General features: G+C 44.6%; 1 protein-coding gene across 2 annotated transcripts in view; it reads right to left on the bottom strand.

The window, feature by feature from the left end:
• plxnd1 (plexin D1) overlaps positions 1-24,770 on the bottom strand; it is a 77,486-nt gene extending 52,716 nt beyond the window's left edge. For both annotated transcript variants that reach the window (XM_054746113.2, XM_054746112.2), the window contains exons 1-8: positions 23,334-24,770; positions 21,753-21,929; positions 18,224-18,355; positions 15,226-15,326; positions 10,168-10,297; positions 6,280-6,457; positions 5,952-6,060; positions 328-427 (exon numbers count right to left, since the gene is read on the bottom strand). In XM_054746113.2, the coding sequence (XP_054602088.2) occupies positions 328-427; positions 5,952-6,060; positions 6,280-6,457; positions 10,168-10,297; positions 15,226-15,326; positions 18,224-18,355; positions 21,753-21,929; positions 23,334-24,545 (2,139 nt within the window). In that variant the 5' untranslated portion in view covers positions 24,546-24,770. The remainder of the gene's footprint in view (positions 1-327; positions 428-5,951; positions 6,061-6,279; positions 6,458-10,167; positions 10,298-15,225; positions 15,327-18,223; positions 18,356-21,752; positions 21,930-23,333) is intronic.
• Between the last annotated feature and the right edge of the window lie 352 nt (positions 24,771-25,122).

Genomic DNA, 25,122 nt, shown 5'->3' on the forward strand with positions numbered 1-25,122 from the left:
CTCAGTGAATCTACTCTTACACTTCGTCTCACAAATCTGCCAGAAAATGAAACTCGAGAGCAGGTCAGAGGGGCTGTAAAGTGGCACATTACCATTGTGAAAACACAACCTCCTGGGATTTTATTGCTGGTTTCAGCATTTCTCCTTTTTGTAGCTGAGACATAGTAGCATCACAGTGATTCATCCGGGTTTGCTCAACCAGTCTGGAGTCAGGTTATTAAAGAAAACCTGTATTTTCCCAGAAGAGTCTGGTTTTTGTCTGATGACACTGACATCATGTACTCCTCCAAACTTCTGTCTTGATAGATTAAGATGAGAGCTACTGACCTCCAGCAGGTTTTCCTTTGTCTCATCTTTACTGGAGAGACAGAGGTGGTTCTCCTGGTCCCAGTAACACTTCCACCTCGTGCTCAGGCAGCTCATACACCTATCATGAAATAGACACACATGTCAGCGTTTCACCCTTCCCCTCCTCTTATCTCCCTGTGATTGTTCTTTTAAAAGCAGCGGAGTGTGGGGCTCATTCTGACTCATTTATGAAGAGCAACACAAGCGGAGAGGCTGAACTGATTACAGGCATCAAAGATAGGCTTTAATACAACAAAGTAATAATTAGTCACAGTGGCAGACGCACATTTTCCCCGGATACAGCGCAGTCAGTCGGCGGCGAGGTCAAAGCAGTCCAAGTGGGCTGAGATCAAACTCTCTAGTTGCTAAATGATGATTCATGCCGCCTCTCAGGCTCACATCGCTGCCGTATTGCTGACTGGCTTGTTTCTGCACTAAAGTTAGATGTGACACAAGGCAGCATTGGTGGATAACCTGAAGCTGATACACCACCTAAATAAAACTCTGAGTGTGTGAGAAAGAAGCGAGCATCCCTGAGTCGCCTCTGGGAAGAGACAGATGTCCCACACAGGGAGAGAGAGTGCCTGGAGTGATAACAGAACTCTGAGGGGGTCTCTAGATTATAAAGGGATGGGAGTAAGAGGATGCAGACGTGTAATTGAAATGCGTGTGTGTGTGTGTGTATGTGATTGTGTGTGTGTGTGTGTGTGTGTGTGTGTGTGTGTTCTGATTAGTAGCAGACGGACTCCTTAAGGCTCTTACTGACTGCAGCTTCTCTGTTTTTCCTGACTCCCTTTCTGTCTTTCTAAAACACCTACCCCTATTACCCCCTACACACACACACACACACACACACACACACACACACACACACACACACACACACACACACACACACACACACACACACACACACAGTTTGCATACACACACTCTTTCTGCTTGACCAAACTCTGAGTGCAAATACCTGGTGAAACTGCCTACCTCTGGTCATTATGACCATGTGCACGCACTTGTGCATGTGCATGCATGCACAAACACACACACGTACACACACACACACACACACTAAATACACAGACTCCCAGGGCCTCTCAGTGGACACAGCAGTTAAACACACATCCTCAATCAAGTCTCTGTCAAAGAAAAGTATGTCCAGGAGAAAGGATCACTTTCGGTGGGGCGGGTGCAGTTACCACAGAGCAACACTTGAGTAAAGAAAGAAAAAACACAAAAGAAATGTGCTAAACTTTGAATAAAAACTAATAAATCACAAAGGAACAAATGTGTGTGAGGTGGAGGGAAAGAAAAGACTGAGACGTTAGATGTTTGTCCTTCTGCGCTGAGAGGCAACTCTGGAATGCTATCGTCCAGTCGTTGCTAACACTTTACCCAGTGACCACTTCCAGTGTGCTGAGGGAGAGCTGTATAAACACACTCAGTTCACACACACGCACACACACACACACACACACACACACACAAACACACACACACACACACACACACACACACACACACACACACACACACACACACACATACGCACGCGCGCACACACACACACACGCACACACACACACACACACACACGCACACACACACACACACACACACACACACACTCAGAACAGTAAAGAATATTTGCTCTCTGCAGACAGCTCATCTTTAACATATTTGTCATTTTTATTACGGTTGGAATCAGTCAGAAGGAGATCCAGCCAAAAGTATTGTAGCACATTTTGGTTCATCATCCCTCCTTTTTTAAAGGCTCAAATGAAAACAACATAAAACACAAAATAATAATTTCTCTATCATCCCTGGAAGGCATGCCCATCAGCTGCAGGAACAGCGTTTCACACTAAGATCCTTCTAAGCTGAGACGCGTTAACACCGGCCTGTGATGTGGTTCATAAACTCTCGGCTACAAACACACTGGCTGAACTAAAGCCATTTTTATGATTGCTAATATGAATCAGCATTGGCGGCCATCTTGGATCAGGTTGAGTTTAACCCTTTGATGCATAAATGATGAAATCTTCGACCAAGATTTTTTTAACAATTGTTTTCATTCATCTTTAGGTGTGAATGAAACAAATTTCAACAGATGTTTTTGTAACAGTTAAAAATTTACAAATAATTTATTACATGTCCCCTCAGTGGACAGCGTGCATTCTGAACATGAAATATGTCTGCTTGACTTACTGAAGTCCAACTGGAGGAGGGGCTCAAATGCAATAAAGTCTTCAACAGCTGTGCTTAATAGCAAAAACAAATAAGTAACAATTTTGAGTACCTGTCCACTGTAGTGACCATTATGCATCAAAGGGTTAATCAATATTAATTTTCAAAGAGTTTCGTTAAACTTTGTTTAGTGGTTAATGAGATATGTTGCAGACAGACAGAGAAACAAGGATGCACTCTCATGTCCAGGGGCAAAAATATTCATACCTTTCACTTGCCTTTCAGCTGCAGCCAATAAAAAATGAACGTAATCATCGACTAAATGGGGCACAGCATGGTCTGAATGGCTGGTCGGAATCGAGATATCTTAATTCAAACCACCACCAAACTGGAACTCCACACAAAACTCTATTTGGGTTTTTACTGTTGTGTTTCAGCTGTCCAGTTTCATTCAGACCAACAGGAGAAGCAAACTCACAGCTTCAACATAAATATAAGGACACGGTGACGGTGGCACAGGAGTTAAGTGCTCGCCCCGTAATCGGAAGGTTGCTGGTTCGAGCCCCACTCAGTCTGTCGCTGTCGTTGTGTCCTTGGGCAAGACACTTAACCCACCTTGCCTGCTGGTGGTGGTCGGAGGGACCGGTGGCGCCAGTGCTCGGCAGCCTCGCCTCTCACAGTGCGCCCCAGGGCAGCTGTGGCTACATCGTAGCTCATCCCCACCAGGGTGTGAATGTGTGTGTGAATGGGTGAATGACTGATTTGTGTTGTAAAGCGCCTTGGGGGGTTCCAAGAACTCTAGAAGGTGCTATATCAAATACAGGCCATTTACCATTTTTACAAATACTTCAGCAGATTGTACAATCTTCACATGTTACAGGATAATAAAATCACATTTACGAGATTATATGTTACAATATCTACAACAAAAAGTCTGATTGGTTTTAAAACTATGAAACGATAATTCAGTGAATCTAAACATAGAAACTGACATTTGCGCACAAAGTGTAAGCCCCAAATGCCCACAAAAGAAAAAAGATCTAAAAACTATGTAGATGTTTGAATGAAAAGTTAAATATTATTCATTTGTTTCATCATTACCGTAATATTATTGCATTTTTAAACCCTTGATGGCCCAAATGCTGTGTTGTTTTTCATTTGGTGTGGACCCCAAAGGGTTGAACCTAAACTTGTGACACAATAATTTATATTTCACATTTAAATCCTTAAAAAAACATTTTACTTCAAACGGAGAAACATCTGATGATTGTCTCATCAGAGAGATTCTCTGCTGCCCCTTCACTGTGCATCTATCAGCCTGCTGATGGCTGTTTTCATGGGGAACCAAACAAAAGCTCCACCTGTCTTTCAGTGTAAGTGTATCACAAAAGTCACAATTTAAAAACCAGCAGGAAGGGAATCTGATCACAAAGTAAAGCCATTCTCCACCTTCCAGCGTAATGCTCATCCTGTGAGAACGGCGCTTTGCTCATTATCACCTTCAACAAGCCGCCGTCTAATTTCACACTCCTGGACCTCACCAGGCGCCGGGGCAACGTGCACATATTGGGTTCAGCGTTGCACGAGTATACCTGCGACTGCTGCATTCACACCTCGAAACTGCTTTCAAAAAGTGAACAAAAGGGAAAAACCAGTGTGTTCTGATCTGAGAAGATCAGAACACACACACACACAAAGACACACACGGTGATGGAGCTTTAAGCCTAAGATCTGCCCATCAGATAGAGCGGATCCTCCGACATGGTCCAACATGCAGGAGGAAGCCAGCTGGATGGCCTCCAGATATGAGAAAACCGTCTTTGTGACCGGGCCATACCAGTCACAGTCCTCCACAAAAACAAACACCACTGATCAACCACACACACACACACACACACATATCTAATTTCCTTTGGCTTAACATTTACAGAATATCAATCCAACATTTGATCCTGCACTGAGAAACCTTGAGCAAGCCAAACACATGATAAGCTCTCCAAGAGGACATGTTGGCGGTGTTTACCCAGCGTGGCCTAAATAGAAAGCAGCGGAAAATATTTGATGAGGAGACTGGGGACGCAGAGGAGACAAACACAGAAGAGAAGCGTTGCTGAACAGCTGTGTGTTCAGCTCCAAAATACCAGGAAGATTAAAGGCTGACATTCTGGTTTAAGTTTATTGGTTATTCAAGCTCAGTTTGTTGGTGTTTAGTCCTCTAAGAAGGCGGGTGTAATGGAGTGAACTTAATATTCTGTATCTGTGAGAAAAGGAAATATTAATAAAGAGATATTTGTGCTAATAATCTAAAAAATGTATATGAATAATCTGGTGTTTTATTGTTTCATTGCAGATGCAGCTTGTTTGAGCATGTTCCTCTACAGTTAAACACCGATCTACAGGAACGGGTTCATCTGAAACAGTAATTGACATTTTGAACTGGCTGTAGTGGAGGTGTTAAAAGGAAAGTCAAGTGCATTTGGATTTTAAACCATAGATCACATCATTGAAAACGTTTCAATGTATTATGTGGTAAAAGGTTGGGGGTGTAAGGAGAATGTGTTTGCAATCACGTATGAAAGTTCAGACATTGTAAAATAGTGCATGACATCATCACACAGTTGAAAAAAATCTGAACTGTAATTGTTTAGAAGTCATAAAAGATGCTAAGATGACTGTTTAGACCATGGGTAGGAACTTCCAGTTCTAGAAAGCCACTATCCAGCATGTTTTAGAGGTTTCCCCGCTTCAGCGGGCCTGAGTTTCACCAGCAGGTGATTAACGTGCTTCTACAGAGCCTGGTGAGCTGCTGAACACCTGAGTTAACTGTGTTTGAGCAGGGAAACAACTAAGACATGCTAGATAGTGGCTTGTCAGGACCAGGGTTCGCTGCCCCTGGTTTAGACACGTTTAAAGATGTGGTAAACTTGTTTAATCAATACATTTGTGGTGGTATCTGGTAGAAATGAATGCCTTGCTAGCCGTACTCAGGGCAAAAAAAGCCCAAAAATGTCCGTTTCAGCGCAGACAGATCTGCAGCAACACAACTCTACCACTGACTCCGTTTGCTCTGCAATGTTGATGTTTTACAAGCCTGGAGGAGATTCTGCCATGTGGTGGAGTTGCTAATGTTAATGGTTAGCTTGCGATAACTCTTGTTGTGAATTGGCATTATATAAATAAACTAAACTAAATTAAATTCACCAAAATCTTGGATACTTTTGTAACTTGAAATCACATTTGTACATTTTATATGCTGTCCAACGTGCCGCTACCAACGGTTACAGCTCACCATCCCAGCAATAATGCGTTTCAATACCTTAACAAAATAAAACTTGAATCTGAGTCTAATGTGATCCAGTGAGCCTCCAGCCTGGCCAAGCATCACTAACTCCAACAGCGACATCAAATCTGAGACTCACGATGTCTTTGGGTGTATGGCTCCAGTCCTCTCGCAGTCATAGATGATGAAGCTCCCAGATACCACAGATGTGCCGTTCACTTTTATGGCTACAGAAACAGTCAGGTGGTCTGCAGAAACAAAAGCCCGTTTTTTTATCACGATCATTTGGAGACAACGTTGCTTCTACGAGACAAGCTAAACATTTCTGCAACCTGACGCTGCACACATTTTGCTGTATTATGAAACACAAAAGAGGAAATGACATCTGTTCCACTGAAAAGATGAATCATACACAGTAACTGTGGAAAGGTGTGTTTGACATATGGAGGTGTATCTGAGAGTCTTGCCTGTCCTTGGGGGGATTGGCCGGTAGTTCTCTCGAGGAAGAAGGGGGCATGTCTGGATCTGGGCGGGACCGTAGTCCAGGTGCAACGTGGCAGCAGTAGAAATTCCAGGTCTGTATTCGCACTCCACCCGTGAGCCAATCAGATCAGGAACACTGCCATTTATCAGGATGCCAACATCCTACATCACACACAGAAGCAGAAAAAGCATGTTGATGGGAAAAAAATAATTATTTCCAATTCGTCATACCACAAATGCGTTATTCTGGTGTAGTTTTGGTACACTTAGTCACTGAGAAGGTGGATGGGCTTGGATTTAGTTGAAGAACGCTCAGGAGTTCAGGAAAATAGAGGAACCACTGTGTAATGAAGAAACAGATGGCAGAGTGCTAGTTTCACATCTAAAACTGGGAACGAGATGAAGTATGACAGATGTATAATGAGAAACATAACACCTCACCGGCATGTTGGATTTGTAACTAAATGATTTCAGTGTGAGAAGAAATGGGCGGGGTGGGGAGGTGGGGGGGGAGGCAAGAGTCTCGGCAGGTAGGAGCTGAGGTGGACAGCAACATGTGCTGACGTGTTTTCAAAAACCGTCTCTATTGTTTGGTGGGATTGATCATTTCCTGGCTAAGGCGCCTACTTCCTGCCTGCTACTTCCTGTTTAGTGACAACCATGAGCTGAGCTCCCTGCTGACGACTCAGTCAGTCGGTGAAGCAACTGCAGCCTGCTGAGGACCATCCTCCTTCACAAGCAAATATTCACAATTAATGAACCAATTAATGACCTGTCATCTCTGACTTGCATCAAATTAAGATCTTTAATTAAAGGTCAAATATTTTCCGTGTGGCAAAGATCCGTGATCCGATCATGGCATTGCTGTCTCTCTGTTATAGGATACACTGACTAGCAGGAGTGATTAACAACAACAGTTTGCATGTCAGACTAATCAGGCACCTCTTTGAACCCAGATCCATTATCCTGCCAAGACTGATTAAAGCAGACCGGTGGCTTCAAATAAAACCGACACTGTTGTTGTAGATAAAAGTGAAGAGAAGGCCTTAAATGAATGACAGAAATGGATTATTTCTGCCTTCAGGTGCAGCAATAAAGCCACCGTTTGTTTCTACGCGTTACAGGTTCAACTAAAACCCAAAGTCGACGGCGCAATATTTATTTGCAGAACATAAACTGAAGGAATGAAGACCTGGATCACGAAGGAAAGCTCAAAAGTTTTCTACAGAGGATGAAACTCCTCATAGGAAGGAGGCTGAAATGAACCAATTTTGTTTCTTAGAGACAAAATGCATTCAGCGTTTTCCTCCACCATGACTGGCTAGAAGTAAACAAAAACACTGCAGATTACCAACTGACAGTTTCATAAAAACTCTCATAAATAGCAGAGTGGAAAAATGATTTTTTTATTAAAAAAAAAGAAATCTGAGATTAAAGACAAGAATCGCGTATTTGTTTCAGTAAATGGCACACACACACACACACACACACCAGTACTAATATATTCTTTTGTTTTTCCTAAAATAGCTGACGTGTCAGCACACATCAAGCAGCTATAGACTGCATGTCGACACATGAAAACACACATAGAATAATCTGAATATTTCTGGATTACTGTTCATCAGACAGACGTGAGAACAACGCTGTGCAAAAACCACTCATTTCTGTATATTTTGTTGCAAAAGAGCCAAACGTTCTGGTGATGTTTAACAGTAGTAGTTTTCAACTAGAATTCTCCAGGTGCTCCGTAGTTTCTAAAGAGGTTTTCTCTTGACTTTAGTTTTTGCTATTGCACTTGGCCAGGACAGCATATTTTATTTTATCACATGCTCTGAAAATATAAGGAACCTGAAACATGGAGGACAGAAGAAAAAAAGAGGCTGTTATAAATCTACAGATGAGCAGAATCTGAAAGTTGGGTCTTGATTAAACACAGCAAAGCTTTTGGATTTTACGCTAAAATAACCATTTTTTTCCTGTTAAGTTCTGTTTTCTGTGGATTTTTTTATATATATTCAACCAGCAATGTAATCATCTTGTCTTTTTCTGCCAAGCTGCTGTAACAAAGTGTTTAAAACTCGTGTTTTTTATTGCTATAAACAAGCTGAAACAACCACCAGGTAATGTGCTGAGTTCAAGAGCTTTTCATGTCTGAATGATTCATAATTCAGATTTAAATTATTTCACAAACAAGTATCTAAGGGTCTTGTTCACAAGTGAGGGAAAGATGGAGCGTGAGATTGGCAGGCGGATTGGTGCTGCGTCTGCAGTGACGCGGGCGTTGTACCGGTCTGTTGTGGTGATGAGGGAGCTGAGACTGAAGGTAAAGCTCTTGATTTACCAGTTGATCTACGTTTCTACCTTCATCTGTGGTCACGAGCTTTGGGTAGTGACCGAGAGAACAAGATCACGAATACAAGCGGCCGAAATGAGTTTTCCCTTCTAGGTGGCTGGGCTCTCCCTTAAATGGGAGGGGTGAGAAGCTCGGTCATCCGGGGAGGGCTCAGAGTAGACCCGCTGCTCCTCCACGTCGAGAGGAGCCAGTTGAGGTGGCTCAGGCATCTGGTCAGGATGCCTCCTGGACGTCTCCCTGGTGAGGTTTCCTGGGCACGTCCAACCGGGCGGAGAGCTAAATGAAGACCCACGCTGGAAGGACTATGTGTCTCGGCTGGACAGTGAACATTCCCCCAGAGCAGCTGGCCCAAGTGGCTGGGGAGAGGGAAATCAGAGCCTCTTTGCTATTCATTTCTGGGACTTGAGGGCCGGTATCCAGCATGTTTTAGTTTTACCTCAGCAACAACACATCTGATCTCGATCAGCAGGTGATTAACAGGCTTCTGCAGAGCCTGATGAGCTACTGCACTGGTGACGCAAGCACTCAATCTAGTGTGCTGGAGCAGAGAAATCACTAAAATGTGCTGGAAACTGGCCCTTGAGGCCTGGACTTGAGTAGCCCTGTACTGGATTCAAAACTTGAGACAAAGCAATTTCCCTTCAAGTTTACAACAGTGGTGTCCAACCCTGGGCCTTGAGGACCCTTCTCCACCATCTTTTAGAGGTCTCTCTGCTTCAACACACCTGATTTATATCAGCAGGCGATCTACAGGCGTGTGCAGAGCTCAGTGACACGATGAATGGGTAACCTAACCAGTGAATCAGGAAAACACCTAAAACATGCCGGACAGGGTTCCACACCGCTGGATTACAAGAAAGTTCGACTCCTTGGAAACAGACTGAAAACTTTTGCACACTCGTGTAAACTCATGATAAATATTCACCATTTTATAACAATAATCTCATTTTCACATGTGACCAAATACATCCTCCATGTTTAAAGGGCCCGTGCTTCAAGGAATTAAAATTAGAAGGAGATAAAAGGCAAGTTTCAGCTTTAATTACAGAGAGACCTGTGTGGCAGTCCTTTAAACACACTGTTCACACTTGAGAGGTTCAAAAGCCAACACACACCTGGCTACTACAGGAAATCTCACACGTGGCTCACAATCGAGACATGCATACAAAGTGAGAGTGGTGTGTGTGTGTGTGTGTGTGTGTGTGTGTGTGTGTGTGTGTGTGTGTGTGTGTGTGTGTGTGTGTGTGTGTGTGTGTGTGTGTGTGTGTGTGTGTGTGTGTGTGTGTGTGTGTGTGTGTGTGTGTGTGTGTGTGTGTGTGTGTGTGTGTGTGTATGTGTTAGCTGAGTTATATTAATAGGCTGGGTGATGATAACAGCGTCCCGTTATAAATGTTTTTGAGAAATCAGCTTTAAATACGGTGACCCCATTGCTGCCGTGCTTCTCTAAAGACCAGCAGCCACGTCTGGCTGGCTCATGAAAAGGTCACGGTAACAACGGCATAAAGAGAACTGACGCTACCTTGATGTTGGCAGAGATGCTGATCTCTGGGGGTGTCAGGGTAATGGAAGGACACTGCTGGGGGCCTTCACCCAGGGTGATCCAAGAGCGAGCCAGCAGCCCTCGAGCACACTCCTTCTGGATGGTACATCTGGACAGAAAGAGGAAATGTTAGTGGTGTGCAGCCGGAGATAAGGTTACCCAACAAAGAGATGTGACGGTTTCACGTGCAGTAATGAGCAGTTGGACTTTTCCTCCTTTGAAGGGAACTTCTCTCGTCCCATCTGACATTATGCTCATACAGTATATAATAATTGCCTGTCACTTGTACAGCTAATAACAGAGGTTGCTGAATGACCAAGGTGAATGTGCAAAGAGCTTTAAGGTCAATGCTTCATCTTTTGCGAGGAACACACAAATTTTTCATTTCATTTTCATTTCATTCCAGAACTTGACAAAGTCTCACCGTTGGGTTTCACTCTCGGCTTCCCGTAGATTTACGCGGTGCTCTGGTCTCCTAATGTCACAATCGGACTTCGCCTGTCAGTCTGCCTGGCTCAACACAAGAGACTACTTGACTCTAGGTCACGTGGATTGCTATGGTAACCCATCCCACAGGCACCAAGATCAGAGACCAGTTACAGATATCTGACTAACAAAACCACCACCCGACTCACAATCTGCAGGGACCGGCGTCCATCCATGAGCAAGTGTGTGTTGTTTGCACGGACACACACACACAAAGCTTACAGTGTGTGTGTGTGTGTGTGTGTGTGTGTGTGTGTGTGTGTGTGTGTGTGTGTGTGTGTGTGTGTGTGTGTGTGTGTGGTAATCTGTGAATATAATGAGCGTCCAGGATGGAGGGACTGCAAAAAGGCATTGAACAAGCAAGGTGGCCGCACACTCTGACTTCTGTTTCACTAATGAACTTCACTCTTGGCTCTGAGCTCAGTTCATCTGCAGAGCAGATTGGAAGGACAAAGTGACCTCAGAGTAAGGAGGATCCGAAGAGGCACCATTTACAGGCCACATAATGAGTTTGGCACATCCCACTTTCTGTTCACACTTTCATAGTTGTTTTAAAACACAGTGTGTGTCTGTCTGCCTGCGAGTGTTTGTGTTTAGGGAAAGTCCACATTCTCAGCCCCTCCATCACTCAGGGACCCATAAAGGCCGTGAGGTCTGCTGCTCCGCTAAAAATAAAAAATGACGGGTCTCAAAGCAACGGGGGGAAAAAACCAGACACAAACAAATTAAAGCTGATGAAACTCCCAACAGCACCACTAAAACATAGTTAAAAATAGACAGTCTGATTATTAATTCTTGTGGAGTTTCTGATTAAAATTCCATTTTGAAAGGTTTTTTGCTATTTTGTAAGAACGACTGGGAATTTAGCACAGCTTTTAATAACGGTGCAAAGATATCAAAGCAACAATCTCCTAAACATTCGGCACAGTTGTGTCGTTTGTACTAAATCAGGTTACATGTTCCTCTTTTATGATGGTGGGCAGGAATAACAATTATAATAGGAGCATGTTGATATAGTTATGGCAATTTACAGCCTTGCTGAGACTTTTGTGTGTGTGTGTGGGGGGGGGGGGGGGGGGGCAGTGCCGCTTCCCAGCTAGGAGGTCAGGGGTTCAGCTCCCACCTGGGACTTCTCCATGTGCATGTTTAGCATGTACTCTTTGTGCATGCATGGGTTTTCTCCAGGCAGTCTGGGTTCCTCCCACAGGCTACAAACATGCATGTTGGGTTAATTAGTGACTCTAGATTAGCCATCAGCCAATGGCCCCTGATCAGCATCAAGCAGGTATAGAAAATAGCACGCAGACATGTTTTTGGTCACAAATTACAGAAAGCTGCATCCAGCCAGAATCCTTCAGGACGGACACAGTAAGACAGACTATTCCACCCGCTTACACCTGCAGCCCATTCATACCCAACCCAACAAGCATGTTTCTAATTATGGGAGAGCATCACTAAAATCCAAATGTGACCCACTTTTCAACAGAAGAAAGATGTAAGTTGACCTCAAAGTTCTAACCAAGATGATTTTTTTATTTAGCCATTTCTAAGAACTGTGACAGCTTTCCTTGTTTTCAGTCTGGATGAATGTATTTGGCTCGTCCAGCGAGGACTAGATTTCATCTTTTTAGTGCTGAATTCCTCCTAATTGGAGGAAACTGAAGCAGGCATCCAGGAAATTTCATCTTACATCTCAAAAGAAGAAAACAGCCACTCGCAGGTGAACATCAACAAACTGTGAGCAAACACACACACGCACACAACTCACTCAGTTTATTGTGTTTTTCCACGTCTCTAATTTAAAAAAAGAAAAAGAAATATCCCTAAAATGTATTCATACCTTCCCTGCTAATTCAAACAGCGATTTGATCAAATGCTGCACTGTGAAGAAATTAATTCAAAGTACTTCACATCTTCCCGAAAGACTAATGCTCATGCAATAAAATACAGTAATAACACACACACACACACACGCACGCACACACACACAGCTCCTCTTCCTCGCTGCTCTCTGCTGACTTTAAAGCTTTTCAAAAAGCTCCTTAAAATAAACAGAGTCAACGTGTGCAGCTAAAATATGACCTGTGAAAACTCATCACCCCCTAAGTGTGTGATGAGGTGGGAAGCCAGCGAGGCTGTTAAACAGCAGCAGAACATATGCGCCTTGCCCCTGCTCCAGCCAAGCCCCGTTTCCCCAGCAACCACAACCAGCTCACCATCAACCTCATCCAAACCACCTGCCTCACATTAACTCCTCATCAGCTCCACCTGCAACGCTCCCTATAGATCACCAGGACCAACACCAAACCAGCGCCAGATTATTGAAAGCATTTGCCAGAAGATTCTCCAGCACTCTTGGCCCTCTGCTCTCACATCTCGATCCTGTTCTGGACCTTTGGATTACCCCCCTTTGCCTGCACCCTGCCTGGATTATCTCGTGCATCTGATTACCTGGATTTCTGACCTTGGACCTGGATCCTGGATTCTGCCTCTTGCCTGCCCCTTTTTGGAACATCTCTGATCTCCCCAGCTCTGACCCCCTCTCTCTCCTCCTGACCAAGCCTCTGCTACAGCCCGTCCTTCAGACTGGTAACATTCCTGTGTGTTTCATAATAAAAACTTTAAAGCACCATACTGTGTCTTGTTTGTCTTCACGGGTTTCTCCAGTCTGGTCATTAAAATATGAGCTCCTAAAGTACACACACACACACACACACACACACACACACACACACACACACACACACACACACACACACACACACACACACACACACACACACACACACACACACACACACACACACACAACACAGTCGCTGTGATTAAAAACATGCAGATAAGCATGATCATTTGTGAATGGCTACGATGACATGTCATGCATAATTTGATTCAGATAGCGATATTTAAGTGCTTTCTTGTGACATGTGGCAGATTAAACCAGCGCCGGCATCAAAAGGAGTGATCAAGGACCATGCTTTATCTCGGGAAGTGGAGGTAGCTCTCACTTTCTGACAACAATGCAGTCTCCAACAAGTGAGCAGACATGTCTTCTTGCTCCCTCGCTACATGTAGACATGCTGGGAGACGTCAGAGCTGTGCATAAAATCAAAAAGGCCCCCACAGAGACTGTGGTGGCTTCACAGATTGTGAGATCTACTGGCTCTTTTCTCCAGTGTCTGTAGTTAAATCAGACAGTGAAGTGATGGAAGAGAGCATCCACCCCCACACTACCCCCCCCCCCCCCACCCCCCACCCCCAGGCCCTGAGTACAGGCGGCCAACCCAGCGGCCGGCAGGCTGGCTGGCCGGGCACAACAGCTCATCAAACACACCAAAACATTCATGACATCAGCTCCCTGGCCTCCAAGAGCCAGAGAACAACACACACTCACACCAACACTCACATGCAGCCTTACACACTTTGACATTTTCTGGTAAAAAGAGCCAGTGTGCTCTCTCTCTCCCTCCTCCCACCACCGTCATCATCACAATCAACACTCCTTTGTGGAGGGATAGCGATGGGGAAGAGGGCACTGGGGGGAGGATAAGACGAGAGATAGGAGCCGAAATTCTCTGAGCTACTGGAGAATCCAAGGGCAAGAAATGGAAGACAGGGAGAATCACAGAGCGCATCGAAGCGCGAAAGGGACTGGGATAAAGAGACAACAGATAGATAAATAAGGAGAGGAGACAAGGAGATGACAGTCAGATAGTGTGACCACATACACTCATCATTTCCACTCTCCCTGCACTGAATGGCCTCTGGCAATACCAGAAGCCTCCAGAGCTGCAGCTCAGTTCATCACAAAACTCACTATCATGTCTGATCTGCTTTAATCACCAAGCAACCAAGCAAATCACACACACACACACACACACACACAACTCAACGGTGCACATATTCTCCCCGAAAGCGAGCAAACAGCAGAGAGCCAGTCCTGGCAGAGCCACATTAATCACAGTGTACGTTCACCCGCTCACAGCTCCCCTCCAGCCAAGTCACTGCTCGCTGGGCGCTCCCAGCCTGTCACTCCCACCCCTCACAGCCACAGAGCCAGGGTGCCGCTCCAAACAGTGATGTTCCTCCCACGTCTGAAGCCCAATGAAAAGCAAATCAATACCGATCCAGCAACAGCCTCTCCGGCCCAAAACACACTCCGCTACTGCCAGCACTTAGTCAGCAGGGTGGCGTTTTAACCTGAGAGCGACAAAGCAAAAATCTGTGGTTTTACTGAGTCAAACGCTTAAAGCATCACAGCGACAAGCAGACATGATTTTACTGTACGATCGATCTTATCTTCTACAGATCTGAAATTCCTATTAAGCCGAGTCATTCGCTGATATAAGCAGCTCGACTCTGAAACAGACAGCAGAGGAAGTGAACACTTCCACAATCTGGGTCCTGCTTTCTGATTACATCAGAACACATGTGGCTTGAGTGTGGCAACAAAGCAGATGCTCATTTGATTAGATGAAGGAAGAAAATGATACAAGTCAGAACATGTATAGACACACAGGCAGAAACCGGGGAGGAGGTGGGGGATCTCACCTGTTCTCTAAAGTGCACCACCCACAGTGGGCGTCGCCCGCTCCCAAACAGCTGCTGCAACTCTTCCACTGGTCACATTCAGCCACTTTGACCCTCAGCATCTGCCCATCACCAATAACAAAACCACAGTGTCACAAAGATGAAAACAGGACTTTTCTTTCATGAGACATGAGAAAATCATCAATTATGAAACAGGTGGATGAACTAAAACCCCACACGTCTCATCGTTTTCCTTCTCAGATCTGTTGCTTCTCTCTGAAGTCCTTTTTTGGAGCTTAACAGTCTTTATTGTTTTGGCAAAACAGTCAACCTTTCTGCAGCGATTCACGCAGGTAGCAGCTCTGATATAACCGTTCACAACTGGTAAAAACTCTGGAACAGTAATAATATGCAGTCATTAATTACTGCATTGATTTTATGTCTAATTAGGATTAACAATAAATGCATTTATCACAGGTCAGTGTCAGAGCTGATGCCGCTCAATGTCAGAAAAAAGCATAACTAATTATTTTGGCCAACATCAAAATCACAATTTTGAAACCAGATTCCTTATCGAGTTGGGAAAACTTTACAGAGCTCACTTTTTCAGGAGACTGCAGACACCAGTCAGGAGGTAGAGTTCAGGTTACAAGACTGAAATGTCATTCATCACTCTAGAATCAGCATAGACTATCATAAAATACAAAGGCCCATTTAATTTGAGGAATAAATGGTAACACTTTACAATAAGGGTCCCTTTATTAACATAACTTAGTGAATTATTAAGCATTAATAAACCAATGCTCCCTTTATTAACGTTCATGATATTGTAAAGTAGAGTTGGGCGATGAATCAAAAACTTATCGTTATCGAATTTCTGACTCTTTAAATATCTTTGGTATGTTCTTGCTCTGTTGCTTTTCTAACTGCATTGTTGAACCAACAATGCAACTTCTGACTCTTATCGACATCATTATTCCCATGTCAATAAATTAAATAATAAAAAATGAAAACGTGTGTAGGCTGGCAACGTTCATGTCCCTTTAAAAAGCTGTACCACCTTGAGTCATGTAAAAATTTAAGGTAATACGCGTGACAGCCCCATTTAGTGGACAACTTTTGTTTCTGTGCATACCTGTAGTTGTCGTCCATTTATCTTTATCAAGGTGAAATCCTCAATATATCGTGATATGGATTTTAGGCCATATCGCCCAGTCCTACTATTAAGTGTCCTTAAGGTAAGGACAAAGGGTCAGGGGGGTGTCTATTTAGTAATACATTATATAATATGGTTAAATAATTAATACTTTATTTAATAGTTAATTAATGCTTAATAATAACATTATTAAAGGGACCCTTATTGTAAAGTGTTACCAGTGTAAATACCTCTGTAACATTCAGACAATCATTTAAATCACATCTAATCTAACTGAACCTGTTTTTGCTGGATTGATCAGCCACATGATCAGCGCTGCTATAAAAGTATAGAAGAGCTGCTAGAGGAGCCCAGATGTCCAAATAGGAAGTTGGTGAGCATAAAATAGTGGTCATTTAGCCTGGCCTGCCAGACTCCTCCTCTGTTTAATTCTGCTCAGAGAAAGGGTCTGGGAACTCTCCTATTCAAATAACCCCACCCCCTGAGAATTCTATCCGAGCCAATCAGCGCTGAGTATCGTACGTCACACACCACAACTCCGAGTTTGTCATAAACATGGCGACTGAAGCGGAGTTTGCTGCGGCTCTTTCCTCTGCTCTAAATGACTTGGGCACGTCTTTAAAACAACAACAAGTAGAAGCGCTAAAAGACTTTCTTATAAAGAAAAATGTTTGCACTGTCACCAGACGCCATATTTGACTTTAGCTAAAAAAACTACAGCGTCGCGGACGCCACACACAGCAACGCTCAGTTTCTCATAAGCAATGAAGACAGCAGCGAAGATCGCTGCGGCTCATTCCTCTGTTCTAAATGACTTGAATGTCTTTAAAACAACAAGTAGAAGCACTAAAAGTCTTTCTTCTAAAAAAAAAAAAGATGTTTGCGTCGCTGCCAGACTCCCTTTTTTACTACAGATAAAAAACGACAGCGTTGCGTGGTACAGTCAGCATTTCCGTCTTTTTTGTGATTGGTTATTTTTGGGCTGCCTAGTCCCGCCCCTCATATGCCTCTCTGCGTGTGTGTTACCAGACTCTTTCTCTGTGCAGAATTAAACAGAGGACGAGTCTGGCAGACCAGGCTGTTTTTTAGTGTTCATGCGCATTAAAAATCTGTCTGTATTCCCCACAGTGTATTTAAAATATACAAACTGCTGATTTGAACGAAACAATATACCTGCTTTTACATTCCAGAGGCAGAAATCACTTATTGTTGCTGCTGTTGTCTGAGAAATAATGTTGCTGTTAGTAGTGCAAGCAAGTGCTGTGGGCAGTAAGTGGCTTTGTGCTTCATTTTTCTTTTTTAACCAGGCCATGGCAAACTGGAAGCATCCTTCACTCCCATGGCACCAACAACACACGTGTGGATTGCAGGGTTGCATTTCTGTCATTTTTTGAGACTCTGAAGGGAATTGCAGCATGCATAGCACGCCAAGAGGCACAGAGGTCTTACTGAATAAATTAAAATTAAAGCTGATGATAAAGGGCGGTGCCTGCATGGTGGCGCAGTTGATAGCACTGTTGCCTCGCAACACGAAGGTTGCAGGTTCGAAACTCGGCTGCTCATCAGTGTGTTTCTGGATCAGATCTTGGTCATCTACTGAGATGCACTGGTGCTGGAGGAGCAGGTGCATGCTGCTGTGAGCAGAGCAGTTTTGAAATGCCGGTGTGAAATCTACAGAGCCTCTGCGCTTTACCACAGATGCTGCTGTGTTTGCTAAACAAAGGTGTGGAAGATCTGCTGGATACAAGTAAATGTGTTCTGATTGTGGTTCCTGTGGATTACTGAGTCTGACTCAGTAAATCTGTGCAGAGGAGCTGCACACATCAAACAACAGAAGCCTTGTCTGTGTAGCTTTGTTCTTACGTGGTGAGAGGTCATGACATAAAGAAAGTTGCTGTCGTTGGGGTCGAAGGTCATGATGTGGTGGACCGCTTCGCTGGCTGGCAGCTTTAGTGTCCTCTGATAGGCCAAGGTCATGTTCAGCAGGAGGGTCAGCTGTAAGCAACAGAGACAAATTACTGTAAAAATAGGCAAAATTAAAGGAATCACATCAAAGTTTTAATTAATCTCGTCTTTTTCGGCACAAACGGATTTGATGTTATAGATGAAACCTTCAGGGATTTTGGAAAGAGGACGTTTCTACCTATAGGAACTCATTTCTATAAGACTTCAGTAACAGAACGATAATGGAGCTAGAAGGGAAAATTTAAATTGTAGATTCATGACGGGAACATAATAGCACCAAACTGATCCACGTGTTGTTATTCAGCCATTCTGAAGTGTTTCTGTCCAAAAATAAAACAAATAAGGAAACTCCTGCCCATTTCAGAAAGCTTGTAATAGTTTGCGTTCCATTCTAAAGGACTGATAATCCAATGTTTCATCTGCCACCTTTGAATAACTTTAACCTCCAACATGTCTGTATGAAAATTCTGGTACCAGAGCTTTTAGACAGCTGCAGTCCAATCTGGTCCTGACAGTCTGACTAGCCATTAGCTCAACAGTGTCCTAAACTCAATTAGTCAAAAATAATAAATAAATAAATAAATAAATAAATAAAAGAAAGAAAGACTAACTGGCTCTCTGTCCAGGGTCTACCTCGACTGATTGCCCATTGTCCACTGGAGATGGGCACCAGCCCCCCCCCCCCCCCCCCCCCCCCCCCATCCCCCCCGCAACCCTACGTGGACAAAGCGTGTTCAGACAATGGATGGATGAATAAAAGACTACATTTGGTTTTTAAATAAAAGTTTTTATTTATTTATTTATTTATTTTTGCTTTTAAATGGAAACTCACATCTAATACGGCCAAAAAATATCTTTATGCTCAAAAGGAGAGCAGATTTTGTAGTTCTGTGGCTCAAGCAACAAGATTAAGTAAAGTGATTTTGGTTCATTCCTAAACATGTTCTAGCGGTACACACTCTCCAACACACTCTGGGAGGTTGTTTGTTCAAACACTGAGCCTAATCTCACTTTTGCTGAGCAGCAATTTATCTGCACAGTGGCCTTCCTACAGCTCCGGATAATAAAATGGTGACACGTTCTCACGTATGAGCAAACGCATGCGCGCACACACACACACACACACACACACACACACACACACACACACACACACACACACACACACAGCTCTGTAGGAAAAACAAACAGTGCTGAGTGAGACTTCCTCTCATGCAAACAGTCCAAGCTCTTATTTCTACGATTTGTTGGGTCTGTTTTGGACATCCTGTCATCCTGAAGAACTGGCACACTGACTGGCATCTGGGCTGTATCATTTCTTCATCCATAGGACACACACACACACACACACACACACACACACACACACTGTTAAACAAATAAAACACACATGAACAAACCAATCAGCCAGACTGAGACCTGCTGGTTAATGTTAAACCAGAGCAGGCAGAAGCTTAACAAATCTGTTTTCAAATATTGCAGTCGTTAGTTTTTTATTTTGTATAACGCCCTCCACCAGAATACATGTACACACACTCAGTGGAGACAGTGAGCAGCTGCGTTGTGTCCTCAACCCCAACCCCTGCGACCAGGAGAGCACATGCAGGGTGATACCGTGAGGAGCAAGTCAACAGCAGCCCACACACCTGGACGGGGGAGAAGAAAAGGAGCTGGGAGGAGGAGGAGTGTGAGGTGATCTATGGCACAAAGCGGTCAGCCAACAAAACACCTGCTGTACCAGCAGGTTGCTCTGACTTCATTCTCTGTCTATCTTCATGCAGATGAAAGGCCCCATTCAACCACGGAGTGCTCAGCTGCTGTTTGTCTTGATGCAAAATACAAAGAATAAAGATGGGTGAAGGTGTGGCTGCACAGAAAGAAGGGAGACAAAGAGATAAAGTCTGTTTGCAGAGTGAATCAAAGGCTTTTTTCTTCTTTTTTTACTTTTGAGGTGAAATAAAAGCAGAGCTAAGTGGGAGGACAGCGGGCTGATGAAGCAAGAGATGGAGGGAGCGAAATTTGGATGTGAGTGCGTGAGATAAAGTCTGGCGCTGCCAGACGCTGAAAATGGAAGTCAGCTGTAATGTAATGGGGTAGGGAGAGACTTCATTAAAAAAATGCATGTAATTACAAATTACTTCACTGAGGGCTCTCTGAAAGACAGTAAAAGAGGTCTAACTTAATCTGAACCACTGCTCCCCTGTGTTTCCACTGAGCCAAACTCACAGTCAGAATCACATTACACACACTAACAGCACCATTAACCTCTGTAACAGCTCTATCCTCCAGGCACACACACACACACACACACACACACTCCCAATCACCACCCCACACACAGATACACAGACAAACAATGAGGGCTGCATGCAGCCAAAAGCACAAAACAAGTTGTTACCCAAGGTCACTCACTCACACACACACACACACACACACACACACACACACACACACACAAACACAGCATATAATCTCAGTGTATAAATTCATTTGAGTAAACACATGGAATCACTAAGCCACAAGCATTGGCCTGCAGACAAAGTCAAACACCTCAGAACACAGGCAAACCTACAATCAAGCCGACAGACACATAAACACTGTCAACCCCGCTGCTGCTTACGCCATCCTAACCAATGTGGTGCATCTGCTGCACAGCAAACCATCCCAAAAACAATTACAGCACGCTCAGCTGGGGCCAGAGCAGAGCCTTCATCTCAGGGAGCACAACAATGAGCTCTTTTAGAGGCTAAAAATCCCTGCAGCAGCGAAGTTTTCATGTTGTAAAAAGGTACCAGGCTGATGCTAAAACACACACACACACACACGGCTGTAGAGCAGCTTGTTGCAGGGAGCTCGGTCAGGGGTGACCAGGAATGTGGCTGAGACAAGAATTAAGGAATGCTGTTAATTGCACAGGAAAAGTTTTCACAAGGCGGACCATCTGCAGATGTTTTTAAAAGCAGAGGTCGCTCATGGACCGACACATGGGAGTGCTGAGTCATGTGTCTTCTACAAGTCTCGTTAAAGAGCTCTCTGTTGATCCCTGAGACAAAAAGCAGGTCTGAGGAGCATTAGAGCACATGATGAGGGCTACTTAGGGATGACCCACGGACGAATGAACCAAAGAGGAGAAGAAAGGGCCGAGCGACGACAGAAGCTAAGATGAAAGCAGACATTCCTGCTTGTCCTGAAGCGGCTGTAAGTGTTTCATCACACACCTAGCGTTGGTTTACTCTCAGCAGACACAGAAGCCGTGTGTAACTCTGATTGTTCCAGCTTTTCCAGCCTCCAGGGCTCAATCACATTAAAAAGATTAATTCCATACAGAGGAGACCTTATTACACACCAACAATGTTATGACCCGAGGACAGTTTGGCTCTCAATCACAAAGAGTTGTGTACGATTACGGTATCGCTGCAGGTCTCACCTTGCAAAGCCGTCCATTACTGGTTCCCAGAAAAACCACAGTGTGGTTGTGGACGCTGTCAACTGAAACTGAAGTCAGGCCCTGGTTTTCATAGAGAGGACTGGCCCTCAGGGGCCTCTGTAGAGCCAAAGGATGCTGCAGGTGGGCCGCGCCACAGTCCAGCTGCTCGGGCTGCAACTGGAAGGCAAAATCAAAGAGAGCTCAGTCTTCAGTCGGATTAAAGACAGGACAGGTTAAAGCACAACAAGAGCAGCGTGTGATTAATGTGTCCTGAAAACAAGAAGTGTGTGATTGGAGCCATCACGCCGCTGCTGCTCATTCTTCTAAATGACTTTTAGCCTGGTCACTGAATACTTGAAAAGGGATTACAATGGTCTTCAACACTCATAAGACTTTGCTTTTGTCAAATCCTCGGTGAGCAGTGATAAAACATTAGTGCCACGCTTGGATGAGCACCAGGATCTACTGGGAGTTCTCGGAATATTTTAGAGCACGTGCACGCACAAGGAAGGAAAAAAAAGAAAGAGAAAGAATTAGGCATAGTGGATATTTGTGGAGCCGTTTCCCACGGGCCCTTCTGCTCACAGACTCATCGCTCTTATCATAAATTGTGTCTGACTTTCCCTCGGTGGCGGCCTTCAAACTGTCAACTGCAAAAGAAATAATAAAAAGTAAAGTAAAAAAACAACTAAATCATGTGTTCACTGTTGCTAAATGCAGCAACAAAGAGACAGAAGTTTTCTTGTGAGTGGTAGTTTTGTTTAACATCACGAGCAGGAACAAAAAAACAACCCAGCTCTAAGTGTTTTTGAACTGAAAACTGGTCTATAATGGGATGCCAGTTGGGATGATAGGCCTATTCAGGAATCTGGTGATGGGAGGAGCTGCCCTGCAGCCACAGACAACAAGGAGGGAATACTCTCTGACCTGGCGGCACAGCAGAGGCCGTGATCCGTCTCTTGACCTCACGGGTTTAGTAGCACCAACATTAATAAAACCGCAGTTTTACTGTCTCCATGCTTTCATTATCAGACAGCAACCATGCAGAGGGCAAATATATAAAATAGTAAAAGGCATAACCAGTCTGGTATGTGAAGATATCTGACCACGTGATGGCAACAAAGCAGCCATTTGTCCAAATGTAGCAAATCTGTGGTTGGGTTATACTTAGCAACACAAACCCAATAACAGAAGGATAGAGTAAACTAATAAGTCTTTGTCCAGTTATGATCAGACACGATGATGATGATGATGATGATGATGAAGACATGAGAAGAGTCTGGACTTTCCCACAGCCTTCCAAGTGGATCTTTAATGACTTTTACTCCTTTGAAGAGAAATAATCAGCTCTGAGTCATGAGACTGGACATTTTTGGGATAAATAAACACCACCAGCAGCCATGATTAAAGATTTATCAAAGTCAGAACATAATGTAAAAATGTTGCATTACTGAGAAATAAATAATATGGAAAACAACAAAATTAATTATATTTTTATTGGAATTGCTTCTTTGGCTTGTGGCGATTTAGGACTTGTTTTTTTCTGTGTTTAGAAGAAATGAGATGTTTTTAGGTCCTCACCACCAGGTTCCCCTTCTGGATGCAGGCGGCCCCGGAGCCCTGGATCACACTGTCCAGGACCTGGACGTCGCTGCTGGGGGAGTTGGAGCAATTCCTGCGCGCCTGTCGGATCTCCTCTTCTATGTCTCTGAACCTGAACGCGCACAAAGCAGACTCTCTGTCCGCTTTGGAGAACACTCCGAACAGGTATGACTCCGGGCCCCTCCCGGGCCCCGCCTGGATCTCGGCCGGGTACACGGACAGCAGCCGGTTGTAAATGTCCCCGTTGGAGCCGCACTGTAAAGGCATCTGGATGTAGGACTCGGTGAGCTTCCTGCTGTCCGGCCCGCTGGACTTTCGGCGGCTCTCGGTATCCAGACAGATCCTGGAGAGCATGCTGTTGGGCTGGCTCTCCTTGTGACCCATTTTTGCATCATTATTAAAGGCAATGTATGAATAAGTCTTCTGGATGAATGCGTGGACGAAGTTCAGCTTGTTTTTGGGTTTGACCTCTTGTTTGATCTTGAACACGTTATCCTCTGACGGGTTGATGTCATAGGTGAAAAGTCTGGATAAATCCTTGATGTTTAAGGAGCGGATGGCGATCTCAGGCGTGTTCTCAAAACGTAAGTCTTCCTTGCTGTGGTTTTTGGGGAAGAATTGGGTCCCAGCTCCGGTGTAGGTGGCCCCAACCAGGAGCCGGGTGTTTCCCCCGTGGCTCCTGAAGATGAGCCCGACTGTGGACGCGTTCGGGTGGTTGGCAGCGATGTTGAGCATGCTGGGGAAAACTGTCTTTTCTCCTTGGGGTGGGAACTCCACCGCTATCTCGGAAACATTCCCCATTTTCCTCAGCTCGCAGAAGCCCTGATACACGGATCCACACACCACCACCACCCCCTGCTCCCGGTCCAGCTCCAGCAGCTTATTGTAGTTGTCGGTGAGGGATTTGGGATGCTCGCACGGAGCCTGAGGCAGCTGTGGCGCATGGCACAACAGGTTGTCCTCCACCGGTCCTGTCCTCTGTTCCACCTCCAAACTCAGGGTCCCGTTGAGCTGGTAGACCGTGTTCACTGTAGCCAGGTAGACCTTCCTGGACACCGGGTCCACTACGAAGTTATTGGTGTGGTTTGGAGACGTGAACGCCTGTTGGATGTGCAGCGCGCTGGCACTCCTGCGCGTCTCCAAAGCCAAGACGCCGAGAAGCAGAACAGCTATCTCCATCGAAGGAGGCATTTTTCCTTCTGACTGGCTTCCGCGTGTTCTGTGCCGAGGGGTGCATTGAGCAAAGACAAAAATGTGTGTTTGTTCCTATACGGCGACAATCCAAGAGGAAAGGCTGCTTCCTGCTCAACGCCTAAACCCAGAATGACGCGATAAGCGAGTCGTGCTTCCTTTTGCAGGCTGCCTTCTCTGCCTCTGTCCCTCTCTGCCCGCTGTGCAGCTCAGCAGCCCCTCTCCCGAGACTCACCGAGACATCAAAATAAAATGTGAATGATCTTTTTAACAATATGCGCAATCTAGTCAGCCATGTTACTATTTTTACGCAATTATTTTATGAAGGCACGGGGATAAATAAAACGTATTCCCAGTCACGTTTCAGTCAAATATTGATTAACAAAGTAAGACTAGTATGAAGAAAAGCCCATTTTCACGAGAGCACAGGGGTGCATCTCATTAGCCATGACGAATGGCACAGCCTCCCCGTTATGACACGCGTCCCATGAAAGCGCAGCCTGCTGTGATTGATCATTACTTCATATGTTTAATAATTTCTATTATTCCCAAAATACCAACTCAAATAAAACAACTT

Source organism: Nothobranchius furzeri, chromosome 15 (assembly GCF_043380555.1).
Source record: "Nothobranchius furzeri strain GRZ-AD chromosome 15, NfurGRZ-RIMD1, whole genome shotgun sequence".
In the NCBI taxonomy this organism is placed as follows: domain Eukaryota; kingdom Metazoa; phylum Chordata; class Actinopteri; order Cyprinodontiformes; family Nothobranchiidae; genus Nothobranchius; species Nothobranchius furzeri.